We start from the raw sequence: 14639 nt of genomic DNA, 5'->3' as shown, positions 1-14639 counted from the left end.
TGCAATTAGTGCACTAAACTTTCACTGGAGAAATAGCCATGGTCTCTGAGAATATTCTTTTGCACAACGTAATATATTTCTTTAAAAGACTCTTACCTTTTCTTCAGCCTTCAGCTCCCTTTCTTCCCGACTTCATTTGCTATTTCATTATGAGCTCACTAATGGTTGCCAGAGCACCAAGCAATTAGTGATGGCTATCAAGACATGCAAGTCTAAAGCCTTTCAAACCATTCACTTCCTTCTTAGAGAGTGGGCTGAGAAAGAGTCCCAGTCCTAAATCAATGCCACAATTGCAAACACTTTCCGCTGTGCAGCCTTATACAAACAAATGACTAGAACAAAATCATGGGTGCCTACCATCTCCAATTCTGGAGATGGTGAATACTGTGCTATCCCCCTATGCAGAACTAGGTGGGGGGAAAACAACACACAGAATGACTTCCACAGTGATGCAAATACACTTAAGGTAAATATCTTTTATGAGTCTTTTGCTAATGCCCCAAGGCAGGCTCTGAGTGAGAGAAGGAAAGGGAGAGAATGGAAAAGAGAGAGGAGAATACACATATTCCCACTGCAGATTACACTCAGAACAGGATGTTCATCCAAATAAAATCTATAGTCTACTATAATATTAAAAATAAGAATTTGGATAATTATGTGGTATGTATTCCTGAATTATACCACCTGCACAAAGTCAAAAACAAATATAAATTTAAGCTGTCCTTAAAGCCATGATTTGGATCCATCTTCACTGCAATATAATGTGGTTTGAAACTGCATTGTATGGTCAGTGTAGACTCACATAATGCAATTTAACTGCACTGAATTGCATTATATGAGTCTATACTGACCACATAGAATCATAGGGTTGGAAGAGATCTTGTGGGCCATCCAGTCCAACTTCCTGCCAAGAAGCAGGTAAATCATATTCAAAGCACTCCTGACAGATGGCCATCCAGCCTCTGTTAAAAAGCCTCCAAAGGAGGAGCCTCCGGGGCAGAGAGTTCCACTGTTGAACAGCTCTCACAGTTAGGAAGTTCTTTCTCATGTTCTAGTTTGAAGCCATTGTTCTGTGTCCTAGTCTCCAGGGCAGCAGAAAACAAGCTTGCTCTGCCCTCCCTATGACTTCTCCTCACATCTTTATACATGGCCATCATGTCTCCTCTCAGCCTTCTCATCTTCAGCCTAAACATGCCCAGCTCTTTAAGCCACTCCTCAAAGGGCTTGTTCTCCGGACCCTTAATCATTTGAGTTGCCCTCCTCTGGACACATTACAGCTTGTCAACATCTCCCCTCAACTGCAGTGCCCAGAATTGGGCACAGTATTCCAGGTGCGGTCTGACCAAGGCAGAAAAGAGAGATAGCATGACTTCCCTATACTCCTATTTAGGCAGGCCAAAATATCATTGGCTTTTTTAGCCGTCACATGACATTGTTGGCTCATTTTTAACTTACTTTATATGGCGATGTAGATGAAGCCTTATTTGCATTAATAAGAATGTTTCTAATTCTGAGTAATATTTTAAATGGCAGACAACAGCCTGAAAATGTGGCTGGTGTAAATGATAAAGAAAAAGGAACACTGACTAGAGATCATTTTTTGCAACTTGGTAACTATAAGCAGTTGTGAACAGATGAGTGACTTATAGTTATGCTATGGCACTGTTTTTTTGTTTTGTTTTTTTTTTGCTTTACTGTAATTAGTCATTTCTTCTATTATACCACAAAACTATACTCAGAGTCTTTTAAAATTAAACAAAAATACATCTTTAATAAACACTTTGAAGTTGTTTTCAACTCGTTTGCAAATGTTTCATGGTGTTTTAATTTTGGACTCTGCAAAAAGCCATGAAACACCATGAAAACATTTCTGTAGAAAAACTTTATGTATCCACAAAACTTCTTAGCATATATTACATTTACTGCTCTTCATTATAGCTTGTCCACCTTCAACTTGTAATGATGCAAGGAGCTAAAGTTTGAAGACTTCATTAAGGCCAATTTGGACATTTATAAGCTTTTGACTTTTACACCTCTGCAGTTTGGCTTGTTCAACTCCCTCTATCTCAATTACAGGTTTTAGTAAAGCTTGTCTAACTTCTCTGCACATTTCTTAAAGGGAAAGTGATTTGCAGATTTCCGGACACTAATTCTTTGATTACATCCATGTGTATTATGAATCACCTGAGTGATAGTTAATAAATAAATAGTAAATAAAAATCTTAATCCTGAAATTTACTAATTTACTTTAAGATAATCATAGAGCTATCTTAGCTATATTGTATACATTAAATTCAGTCCCACTGTGATATTGTCTATTGTGTTTCAGTCATAGTGTTTATTTATTTGTGTAGCATGTATTGTGTTTACATTCACTTCTTTATTTGGATTTGCTCCTCTTCTGTGTTTAGTTTGTGTTTTGTAACATGAACATAATGTATATTAATGTGTGACAGTTATGCCTCCCTGGAGAATGCATAAAGCTGTATCAGGGTTTAGTGTTAGCAGAGTTTTTAAAAATTACTTTTAAAACAATAATACTCAGAATTTCCTAGCAGGGATATTTCCCCCTACAAACTCTGGCCAAGCCATTATAAAACAACCAGGGTCTGAGCTGTATTTTCTCTATTGTTGGGTCTTTTGTGGGAAATGTACCCTGTTTTCATCATTTCAGCCCTGTCACCATGGGATTACCTTGTGAAACCTACTCCTGACTGAGCTGTCACCGTCTACATTGCCATTTGGATGTAAAAAGAAACTGCAATTTAATAAACATAGGGGATGTTTTATTATGACATGTCAAGGTGGGGGGGGGGATGAAATCAGAGAGTACTCGTCTTGGTCAATTTCATGACTTTCAGTACTTACTTTTGGTTATAATTGGAGAAGTTATTTTACACAGTAAGATGTATAATTGGCTCTCCACATTTGTGGGTTTAACTTCTGGAAATTTGATTATTCAAGGATTTGATGCAACTCCAGTATAAATTGACTACAGAGTCATGCTGCTGGAGAACCTACAGATTCCTGAGCTGGATCTACTCTGCCAAATAATGCAGTTTTAACTGCATTATATGGCAGTGCAGATGGGGCCCCAGCCTTAGAGAGGTTTTATCTTAGATAAAAAACAGCAGTTTTTAAATTCACGTTTTCCTCACCTTTGCAAGGGTCTTGTGTCCCCAAACCCTGTCAAAGTGGAGAGCTTACAGTATCACTAAGAAGACCAGAAAACAAATACAGTAGAATCAAACTTGTCCAACCTTCGCTCATCCAACGTTCTGTATTATACAACGCAGTCTGCCTTCTGCCTGGATCTACAGCTGTTTCAATACATTGAGATGTTTTGGTGCTAAATTCATAAATAGAATAATTATTATACAACGCTACCACTTTTTCTGTCCATTTGTTGTAAAACATGATGGTTTGGTGCTTAATTTGTAAAATCATAATATAATTTGACATTTAATAGGCTTTTCCTTAATCCCTCCTTATTGTCCAACATTTTTGCTCATCCAAAAGTCTACTGGTTATGTTGGATAAGCGGGACTCTACTGAATAATTTCCTTTCTTTCTGCTCTTTGCTATTCTTCTTTTTATTGCCTTTTTCCTTTTCTGTTTTGTCTTTTTTAATGTATTGAAAAATATCTACTAAAAATATTACTAAAGTACTTTCCTTTCAAACTCTTTTTCTAGGGGAGGAAAACCAATGACGTGAAACCAGAGAGGCTACCAATGCTCTCCTTCGTTTTCAAGATTCCTACCTTGCAGGAGGCACATCAATGTTTGAAGATACAACTTTGCGCTTCTGTTCAAGAAGACAGATGGAACGAGTGCTTTCTTTTTCAAGCTCATGGACTCTGCTGGGTTTTTTGGTGTCTGCTGTTTTCAAATCCTCTTCTTTCATAGCCAGAAGAAAAAAATGTTGGTCTGATAGTTTTTGATTCAGATCACTTTTCAGGTCTTCTTGCTGAAATGCTGGGAAGGTCATTTCACGCTTTATGCTGGTTGCCTGAAAAATTAAAAGGGGATTATTAGATTTCTTTCCATTCGATTTAGAAGGGGCAGATGTAGCCTCCAGGCACCCAAATCTATTTAGAAGCTCTGACTCACATTACTACTACATTTGTTTTACAGACATCAGAAAATCTCTTCCCTTCCCTTCCCAGATACATATAAATTGTCATAAATACACCCGAGTTTGTATGTTCAACATACAAGGCCCTGAGCTTATACCATTCAGTCGCTGAACTTGCTGACCGAAAGGTTGGCGGTTGAAATCCGTGAAGTGAGGTGAGCTCCCACTGTTAGGCCCAGCAGCTTCTGCCAACCTAACAGTTTAAAAACATGCAAATGTGAGTAGCTCAATAGGTATCGCCTTAGTGGGAAGGTAATAATGCTCCATGCAGTCATGCTGGCCACATGACCTTGGAGGTGTCTATGGACAATGCTGGCTCTTCAGCTTAGAACTGGAGGTGAGCACCCCCACCCACCCACTGTATTTTTTTCCCAGTTCCTGAAGGCCTTTTTGGAAACTAGAAAAGCCAAACCCATACACAACATACAGATTTGTGGTGCAGCTTCACATTCAATCTCTGTCAACTTCACATTACTTTTCCTAATAAATGCCAAACCAAATCTGCTTTGAATACTACTTCAGAGTACAAATTTTGGTGGAAGTACAAACAGCCTTCTGGAAGTCTGTGTAATCCCAATTTCTACAGCGGAGAAAGAGAAGTCTACTTGCCTTTTCCCTCCCCTCACAGTACCTCTCTGAAATGGCTATTTATACTTCAAGATGTGTTCAGAGGGCAACCACAATGAGGAAAGATATGGACAACCAGCTATATGAGTAGATGCTTTGGGAGCTGGGTATGTTTAGCTTGGAGAAGAGAAGACTGAGAGGTAATATGTTAACCATACTTTAATACATCCAGGAATGTCATGTACAAGTTTGCTTTCTGCTGCTCCAGAGACCAGAATACAAACCAACAAATTGAATTTACAAGAGACTGCTAAGGAAAAAATGACTTTTGTAGCTATTTGACATTGGAATTGACTACCTCTCCTTCTCTGAGGGCCCTTCTAGACAGGATCTAATCCCAGGTTTTCTGTTTATCTCAGATTATCTGGCAGTGGGGACTCATCCAGTTTAAATCAGAAAAACTGGGATCAGATCCCTAAAAGTCTTTGAACAGAGATTGTATGGACATCTTTCAGAAGTGCTTTTACTGTGTCCTACAGATGAAGACAAGAAAAGAAGAAGGCAGCTCATTCCTAATCAAATTTTATTATCATGACCAAGTTCATGACTGTCCCAAAGTCAGAACCCAGAACGAACAAGAGCATGGTGCCTTTTGTATTGTGTGTAATTCCTGCTAAAAACTTGAAATTGCAAGGAGCTCCATAAATAATGTATATAAATCTATAAAAACTATCAAGCATCCATAACCACAGAGTGGTTTGATTACATGACAATAAACAGGGGTGTAGTGTCATGAGGAAAAAATGAGAAGGCAGAAGTGTTAAAAGTCTATAAAATAAACTTTACTGAAAGAAATTTTATTTGAGGGAAACAGAATTATGGACTAAAATTCTGTTTGTTAGTGGCTACTAGAGTAAATCCATTCAGTGATTTGTTGAATGGTAAGTCAACATATAAGTAAATCTGACTGATTCAATGGGCGGACTTGCAACAGAATCCAGGCCATCATTCAGACAATGTCCTCCCTTGTTCCTTCTGTTTCCATACCCCTTTCGGCAGAATAAAAAACAAAACAAAACACTGTGTTGTCTTTGTGAAGGCTGGACATACAATGTACATTTTAGAGTCCCTAAACTCATTATTGCTGACATTTCCATCCTCATTTCCAAACAGAACAACTTTGACTTATAAAAATATTTGAAGGAAGTGCCTGATCTGAATAAAGACAGATCGTTGTGAGCAACCCACCTGGGTATTTATCAGAATGATAAAGGTAATCCATATGTTGACAGTCTGCTAAGCAATGTTCTGATTGGTTACCAAAATCCCTGACATCAGAGATAAGATTTTCATCACCACTTAACAAAACAATTAACTATACTAAGGAGATAACTTTTTGCTGGTCTCACATTGCCAAAAACACATAAAGTGTAACATCATCGGAAATCCAACAATACTCTCCTTGTCAGATGATGTTGAGAAAGCATCCAACAATGCTATCTCACTCTCACTCTTCCTCCATGCAAGAAGCTCTGTATATATCCAGTTGACCCTCTATCGACTTCATATACAGATTCTGCATCCACAGATTCCAGCACTCTGAAAACATCACTAGTCCCCAAAAAGAAAAATCCAAAAAAGATACCTTAATTTTACCATTTTATATAAAGGGTATCATTTACTACATCATTGTATATAATGGGACTGTTGTATTTAAGATTCTACTGAACTGGATAACATATAGCTAGCTAAAGTAGACTGACTTTATTTTCATTTGGTGGTGGGGTGGAGACTGAGAGCTACTACACTGATGCATGTTGCTCAGGTATCGGCGGTGGCCGGGAGGGCCTCCGCACAATTAAAGCTCATGCAACAGCTGCCCCCGTACCTCGTGAAGCCTGACTTCGCCATAGTGGTCCATGCCTTAGTTACTCCACACTGGATTACTGTAACACATTCTATGTGGAGCTGCCTTTGAAGACGGCCCGGAAATTGCAGTTAGTGCAAAGGTCGGCGGCCAGATTACTAACTGGAGCACGCTACAGAGGGCAGTCAACCCCCCCTGTTTAAACAGCTCCACTGGTTACTGATAAGCTTCCCAATTCAAGGTGCAGGGTATCACCTACAAAGCCCTCAATTGTTATGGACCTGCCTCTATCTTCACAATTGCATCTTCCCCTACAAACCTGGGCAAGCTCTACGATCTTCTGGGGAGGTCCTTCTCTTACTTCCACCTCAGTCTCAAGCACAATTGGTGGGGACAACGGAGCGGGCCTTCTTGGTGGTGGACCCTGGGCTCTGGAACTCTCTCCCCAGGGATATTAGACTGGCACCCACCCTCTCCACTTTTTGCAAGGACTTAAAAACGTGGATGTTCCACTGTGCCTATGATTAATTGGCCTCTAACTAGAATTTACTATCAGCTCCTGCACTTTATCACCGTCCCCTGCCCTATAGACTTAGTGTTCAAATGACAAATAGCATTACCCTTCCAGCACTAACTACTATCGGCTTTTGCACTTTTCCACCAGCCCTTTTTCTGAAACTATTGCACAAGCTCCTATCCCTCCGAGATCAGTATTTATTACTGTTCAGGCTATGGATTGTTTTATGATGTTGTGTTATGTTACTATGATGTGTTTATTTTAACTTTTTTATTTTACTGTTTTGTGTTTTAATCTATGTTGTCCAGGCTCGTCCCCATGTAAGCCTCCCCGAATTCCTACGAGGAAATAAAGGTGGGGTATAAGTTGTTGTTGTTGTTATATTACTATATTTTTCTTACTCCTCCAGACTTTCCCCCAAAGTCACTCCCTTTTATACATTGAAATTTGGCTTCATTGTTTTTCTCACTGGAGCTTTTCCCATGTGCAAGACTGCACAGTTGCTAAGATACCCCTCGTGTTCTTGGGATATATCACAAGCTTTTGTTGAGTTCTAGGTTTGGGTAGATAATTCCAAAGCACCTTTCTTATTTTTTTAGAACAAGGATGAAGAGAAGGGCTTTGGAAATAAGGTTTAGAACTCTTCGAGCAGATGAATAACACATTAATATGAAGGAAAACCCTGAATACAAGGTAGACATAGAAATAGTCCCTCTCCACCTCACACCAGATTCTGAAGTTATTATAAAGCTCATTGAAAGGTTGCAGTACAAACACATGTCACTGCACGCATGTTCAAAAGATCAGAAGCAAAATATATAAATGTATTTCTCTTTTCCAAGTTTCCTTGGGAGGTCTCTTCTGGCACTTGTTTCAAGACTAAAACTGGAATGATCACTTCTAGAACATAAATGGTTTCTGAGTTGAAAGCATTAGTCATTTTATACTTCTTGACATGCAGCCAGACGACACACTACCCAGAAAATATGTTTCCCCACTGTATTGGAAAGCTAAAACTCAAAACACAAAACAAACCATAATTAATTTTAAAAGCACAACTTCCAGTGTAGTAATAATTGTCATGTGTCTGAAAGACAGAAGGCAGACAAGATGTTGTTTCCTGAGAGAAGTTGATTTTTAAACAATTACTCTTTGAGGGAGGGCATGCACGAATTGTAGGACAATTTACACAACCACTGGGCTCATGGAAGCTGTTTGACATGTTTTTGTGTATGTGTCAGCTACTTAACTATGCCTAGCTAGTTATATATAACTGCAAAGAAGTAGAGAATTAACTTGCCACACATGCACTGTAGAACTATTATTTTTGTTGCATGCAACAAACCTGCTCAAACAGCTTTTGGAAGGTATCAGCTATACACAGCTGGCTTGCCATAGGCAAATAACTGGCACATATGAGGATTGCAACCGGTTACTGCGCTTCCAAAGGTTTTGTGAAGTGGCAGGTGTTCATTCCACATGTATCAATCATATACGCAGGTCTCCCCCACATAGTCAGGTTGGGAACAGTAAAGACCACCCCAACACATGTCGATGTCTGAGCCCAAGGGAAAGATGGGTCTCTCTATCCATTCTATACATGGAAGATTATAAGACTGGCATTTGAATTTTACTTTATCCCTCAGGATGAAGAAATGGCCATATCTACAATGCAGAATTAGAGAAGTTTGGCATGAACTGTAATGATTCAATGCCATATTCTGTGATCTTTAATTTTGTGAGATGTTTACCCTTCTCTTTGAGAGCACTCTGGTCCCACCGGACTACAAATCCTAGGATTCCACAGGTTGGAGCTATAACATTAAAGTGGTGTCAAATTGCTATAATCCTGCAACAGAAGTGTGAGGCTCACGTAAGGATTGACACATGTTGATGCTGGGCTTAAGTGTACTAGCCATGTTTCAAATGATAATAGGGGTATAGAAGCAAGTTAAAAATGAAAAAAGACAGATTGTCTAATGACTTTGTGACTAATGTATTTAAAGTAAGAATATGATTCACTTTCATTAAGATCAATCTTAAGGAGTCAAGAGTGAACCATTCCACTTCAGACATCAAGTGGAATGCTCTTTTTGAATTCTTCCTACCATAAAACAAACATGTGTGTGTGTGTGTGTGTGTGTGTGTACATGTATATGTGTGTGTATATAAAAAGATCAGACTCCATCCTGGGTTGCAGGGAGTTGATTTTCAGTTAGTGAAACATGGAAAAAAGATCGAAGTAGCTTCCTAACATCCCTCAGTTTTCTATCTGTAATTGGAAATAGTAAGCCCTCCCCACTAATTTGGGACTGTGCTGCCTCATTTCTTTGCCGAAGTAGATCAGGTCTCACTTAACTGTTTAGACTCAGGCTCCATCTTGACTGCCATATAATGCAATTTGGAACTGCATTATATGGTAAGTGCTGACCTATATAAGGCATTTTAAGTCCACTGAACTGGATTATATGGGTGTTTCTCAACCTGGAGTCGGGACCCCTGAGGGGGTCTTGAGGGGTTCTCAGAGGGGTCACCAAAGACCATTAGAAAACACATATTTCTGATGATCTTAGGAACCCTTTGGACAGAGAAGGCTGAAGATCTCTCTGCTTGTCCTTCTCTTCCTTTTTTGGAAACAGAAAGAAAATCCTCCCACCAAAAGCCCTTCTCTTGTTCTCTGGATGTAGGTGAACTACAACTCCAAAACTCCAGATCAATGCCCACCAAACCCTTCCAGTATTTTCTGTTGGTCATGGGAGTTCTGTGTGCCGGGTTTGGTTCAATTCCATCATTGGTGGAGTTCAGAATGCTCTTTGATTGCAGGTAAAGTATAAATCCCAGCAACTACAACTCCCAAATCTCAAGGTCTATTTTCCCCAAACTCCACCAGTTTTCACATTTGGACATATTGGGTATTTGTGCCAAGTTTGGTCCAGATCCATCATTGTTTGACTCCACAGTGCTCTCTGGATGTAGGTGAAATACAACTCCAAAACTCAATGTCCATGCACACCAAACCCTTGCAGTATTTTCTGTTGGTCATGGGAGTTCTGTGTGCCAAATTTGGTTCAGTTCCATTGTTGGTGGAGTTCAGAATGCTCTTTGATTGTAGGTGAACTATAAATCCCATCAACTACGACTCCCAAATTACAAAATCAATTCCCTCCAACCCCTCAACCCCACCAGTATTCAAATTTGGGCATATCAGGTATTTCTGCCCAATTTGGTCCAGTGAATGAAAATACGTCCTGCATATCAAATACTTAAATTACAATTCATAGCAGTAGCAAAATTATGAAGTAGCAATGAAAATAATTTTATGTTTGGGGATAACAACAACATGAGGAACTATATTAAGGATTAGGAAGGTTGAGAAACACTGGTCTACACTGATCATATAATGCAGTTCCAAACTTCATTGTATGGCAGTGTAGGTTCAGCCTCAGTTATCCCTGTGTTCATAAATCTAAGCCTGCACTACGCTACTTTAAACTATACATAGCAACTTTGATGGTGAAACGTAAGGAATCTCCCTTGTAGCAAATGATCCCGTAACCACCAATCTATTTCTCTGTGTGATTGTGACCTATAAAGCGAAGCAGCACTCTTGACAGATCTCTGCCTGATTTTAAGATCTCTAGGAGAAGCACTTCTCTTAGACCTATCCTCTGTCAAAGTGTGTTTGATGGAAGGGGTCCTTACTTCTAAGGCAGGTTAGTCTAACTGGCCACATCCTTTGTTGTCCTTTTGTATAAGCAAAGACCACTTTAAAAAAATTACTTCTAGAAACTAAATGCTTGCTGAATATATAGCAGTAAGTGCCATCCTTATTTTACTGATGCGCCTTTCGAATTGCCTTTTATCTCGCTGTATTTTCATATTTGTTTTAATAGTATAAAATACCATGGTTTATATTTGCATCTTTAAAAGACATTTTGCTATGAGTCACCTTGCATCCAAGATTTACCACGAAGTTTGGGGAGAAATTAAATAAATAAATTTTCAAAGACAAATATTGATAGGCCTCTTGACCAGAGATTGGGAACCAATTACAGTCCAAAACTACAATCAGATGTTCCCTTTAGGATCTCTCTATCGGTTTCTGTGTGCATCTGTGTGTGTGCATGCCCACGAGTGTATGATTAAGGTGCAGTCATGGAAGGATTCGATGCAGTGAATAAATTGATCTTTAAAAAAAAATAGAACAAGAACTTGATGGAAACCAGAAATAACCAGCCCACAGGTGGGCAATAAATAAAATGTGGAATTATTTAGAGGTGTAGGAGAGTTTAGACTGTCTGACTTCATGATTAGGTAGATTTTCAAATGTAAAGCAAGCAAGCAAGCAAGCAAGAAAGAAAGAAAGTAAAAAAGAGTTCCAGATGCACATTTGTGTTGGCGCTGTGAAGGCCAGCATAGTTGGTGAAAAGAGAAGGAGTATGTTAAAAACTATAAGAAGATCCCTGTTGTGTCAGGCTGCTTACACACCACCACATAATCCAGATCAGAATGTGGATTAAAGAAATCCAGTTGTACTCAAGAGTATTGCCCCCCCCCCCCCCCCCCCCAGGAAATGAGAAAAGGCTCCTGTATCTGCAAGGCTTACCTTGTGCCAAACTGATCCAACAGAACATTTTTTTTGATCCCGTTGGGATCATCAGCACATCAGGTGAGAAGCATCAGTGGAGCTCATCTTCCAAATCAAAAACAGAAAGGGGAAAATGATTTCTTCTCAGGGAGGTAAGGAGAAGGTGTTTGTTTACCTTCCTGAGGACACCATATCTGGTTCATTTATCTGAAATTTACAAATGTGGCACTGTTTACATGAGCACTGTGCATGTTCCTCCTGAATTTCTGCTTTGCAGTGTCCATACACTGATCGGATGAAACGCATTTTCCCACCAATTTCACTTTTTCCTGACTTTTTTTTACCATGTGTTTTCCATGTGGATACTTGTTGAAGTGCATTAAGGGGCATGCATTTTCTAGTCACACACAACCCTTTCATAATCCATTTCATTCTGGATTTTATAGTATGGGTAAATGGGGTCCCAGATACAAGAAGTATGTAGTCCAGTATTCCACTCACACTAAACTGTTCCTTCACTACTTCATGGGTCACTTTATGTGGACTTGCTGTTTCGCGCATTTTTTATAAATATTAATATAAAATATTTACATTACAACGGTCCTCAGAAAGGGAGGCTAGTGTACAGCCCCTCACATCTTGTTGCTTTTTTTGCTCATTCCGTCAGTGGCTCGGGCTACGAGCAGATGTGCTTTGTCCTCCTCCTCGTTCCAGGCAGGGATACCACCCCAACAACATCCAGGCCTACCTCCCTGGCTCCACTGACCCCGGCAGAGTGGTGGCCTGAAGCGTGGCGGGGCTCTGGAGATGGGTAAGGAAGCACGAGAGCTAGACTGTACATGCACACTTCTTATACATATGCTAAAATAATGTATAAATATTACAATTATTAAGGCATCCCTACTTTGCGGATTTTTATTTATCGCGGGTGTTCCGGGAACGTAACTGCCACGATAAGTGAAGGAACACTGTATATTCAACAAGATACATATGAGAAGCCCACAAGCAAAACACGAGCTGAGGAAAACTTGGGGGTCAAGATCCTGCATTACTTTAGCTGAAGGAGTTATGGTCCACAACCTCTCCACTGAATACCAACTCGGCAAAAAGTAGGTAGATCAGTGTTCAACACACATAGCTGTCAACCTACTACAGACCTGCCATATGCAATGCACAAAGGCAATACATAATCACATGCCACTCTGTTCTTGAATGCACTACCACATGCCTAACAGTCCCAAATGTGCAATTCCAATAATGCTACCATCTGCTGGAAACAGCCACTGTTCATGATTCAAAATAAAATCCCTTCACACACATAGCAAAACCGTTGCCTGGACATCAGCTATGGTTTGAATTATAGGAAATTTATAATAGTTACCTCCTCTTTGAAGATTCAGTTTAAGAAGACAGAAAGAAGGAGATCTCTTTTTGAATATTCAAGAATATTTATGAGATTACTGCAAAATGGGGGCCAACTCTACCATAATGCCATACTTTACCGAACTGTATATCATATATCAATATTTCTGTGCTGCAGTATGTCAGAAAGGAGTTTTTATGCAGACCACAAATTATATGTACCAGCTTGCATTTTATAAAGATTGAGGGAAAGGAATGGGTAAAAAGAAATCTGGAGCGTAGGAAAGAACAGATGCTACCTAATGTTTTACTTTCTCTTAGTGTGACTCTTCTAGATGGAGACTCCAGAGTGAAAAGTGAAACAATTTTATTTCTGAGTGCTAGTTGTGGCCCTACAGACTGCTTTCAAGAAGAAATGTGAGAAAATCATTCAACTCAGAATTCAATGAAAATTTACAAATGTTGCACTTCTTGAATCTAAACGCTACAGTTTGCTATCAAAATCCATATGCGCTGTAGTTCACAAGCCCCCTCCAAATGATGGATACATTTCCTAAAACACAAAGAGAGTATCGGTCTTTTTTCATGTTTTATTCATTGAAAAAATATTTTAAATTTCCAAATATATAGTATTGTAACACAGAGAGAGAAAGCACTTTTAAAAGCAGAAGCGGATAAATATGAATACAAATTGTAATGTGGACAGCTACACTCACCCACCCAATTCAGAATCAGATTGGAATGGACTTAGCTCTTGGGGAAAATCAAGCTCAAAAGAATTGCCCAGTCCTAGTGGCAAGGTGGAATGGCACAGATAAAATATATTTGCTTAGCTACAGCCTACTCTGCCTAGCCTCCGCTTATCAGCTCTTCTCCACAGATCCTTGTTGGAGACTACAGTCATTCAACAATTATGCAGACATTAATCTGAAACCTATTCTCTGGCAGAAAGCTGCCTTGTTAAAATATTTATTTATTTATTTATTTATTTATTTATTTATTTATACATACCCCGCCTTTCTCCTCATGGGGACTCAAGGCAGCATATTCCTTGTTAAGGGGTTCCATTTTTGGAAATGCTATTTATCTATTCGTCCATTTATTTACAGTACTTATATGCCTTCCGTCAGTCAAAAGGTTTCCTTGGGTGGCTTATAAATCACCAAGGGTTCATCTACACTGTAGACTTAAAACAGTGTGACGCCACTTGAACTGCCATGATTCAATTATATGCAATAATGGCATCTGTAGTTTGGTGAGGCACCAGTATTCTTTGATAGAGAACATTGAAGATCTTGTAAAACTACAATTCTGATAACTCACCAGTATGGAGCAAGGCGAGTTAAAATGGTGTCAAACTTCATTAGTTCTACAGTGTAAAGTAAAGATAAAGGTTTTCCCCTGACATTAAGTCTAGCTGTGTCTGACTATGGGGGTTGGTGCTCATCTCCATTTCTAAGCCGAAGAGCCAGTGTTGTCCTTGGACACCTCCAAGGTCATGTGGCCGGCATGACTACATGGAGTGCCATTAACTTCCCGCTGGAGCAGTCCCTATTGATCTACTCACATTTGCATGTTTCCAAACTGCTAAGTTGGCAGAAGC

At 39.4% G+C, this 14639-nt stretch overlaps 1 protein-coding gene across 1 annotated transcript in view; it reads right to left on the bottom strand.

Annotated features, from left to right (window-relative positions):
• Window positions 1-14639, bottom strand: part of ZNF704 (zinc finger protein 704) — an 81106-nt gene that overhangs the window by 56402 nt on the left and 10065 nt on the right. Inside the window, exon 2 of the mRNA XM_060775530.2 lies at window positions 3762-4009. Within this exon, the coding sequence (XP_060631513.2) occupies window positions 3762-4009 (248 nt within the window). The remainder of the gene's footprint in view (window positions 1-3761; window positions 4010-14639) is intronic.

This window comes from Anolis sagrei, chromosome 4 (genome assembly GCF_037176765.1).
Source record: "Anolis sagrei isolate rAnoSag1 chromosome 4, rAnoSag1.mat, whole genome shotgun sequence".
NCBI classification, from domain to species: Eukaryota; Metazoa; Chordata; class Lepidosauria; order Squamata; family Dactyloidae; genus Anolis; species Anolis sagrei.
This window is presented reverse-complemented; position numbering and strand designations above follow the sequence as displayed.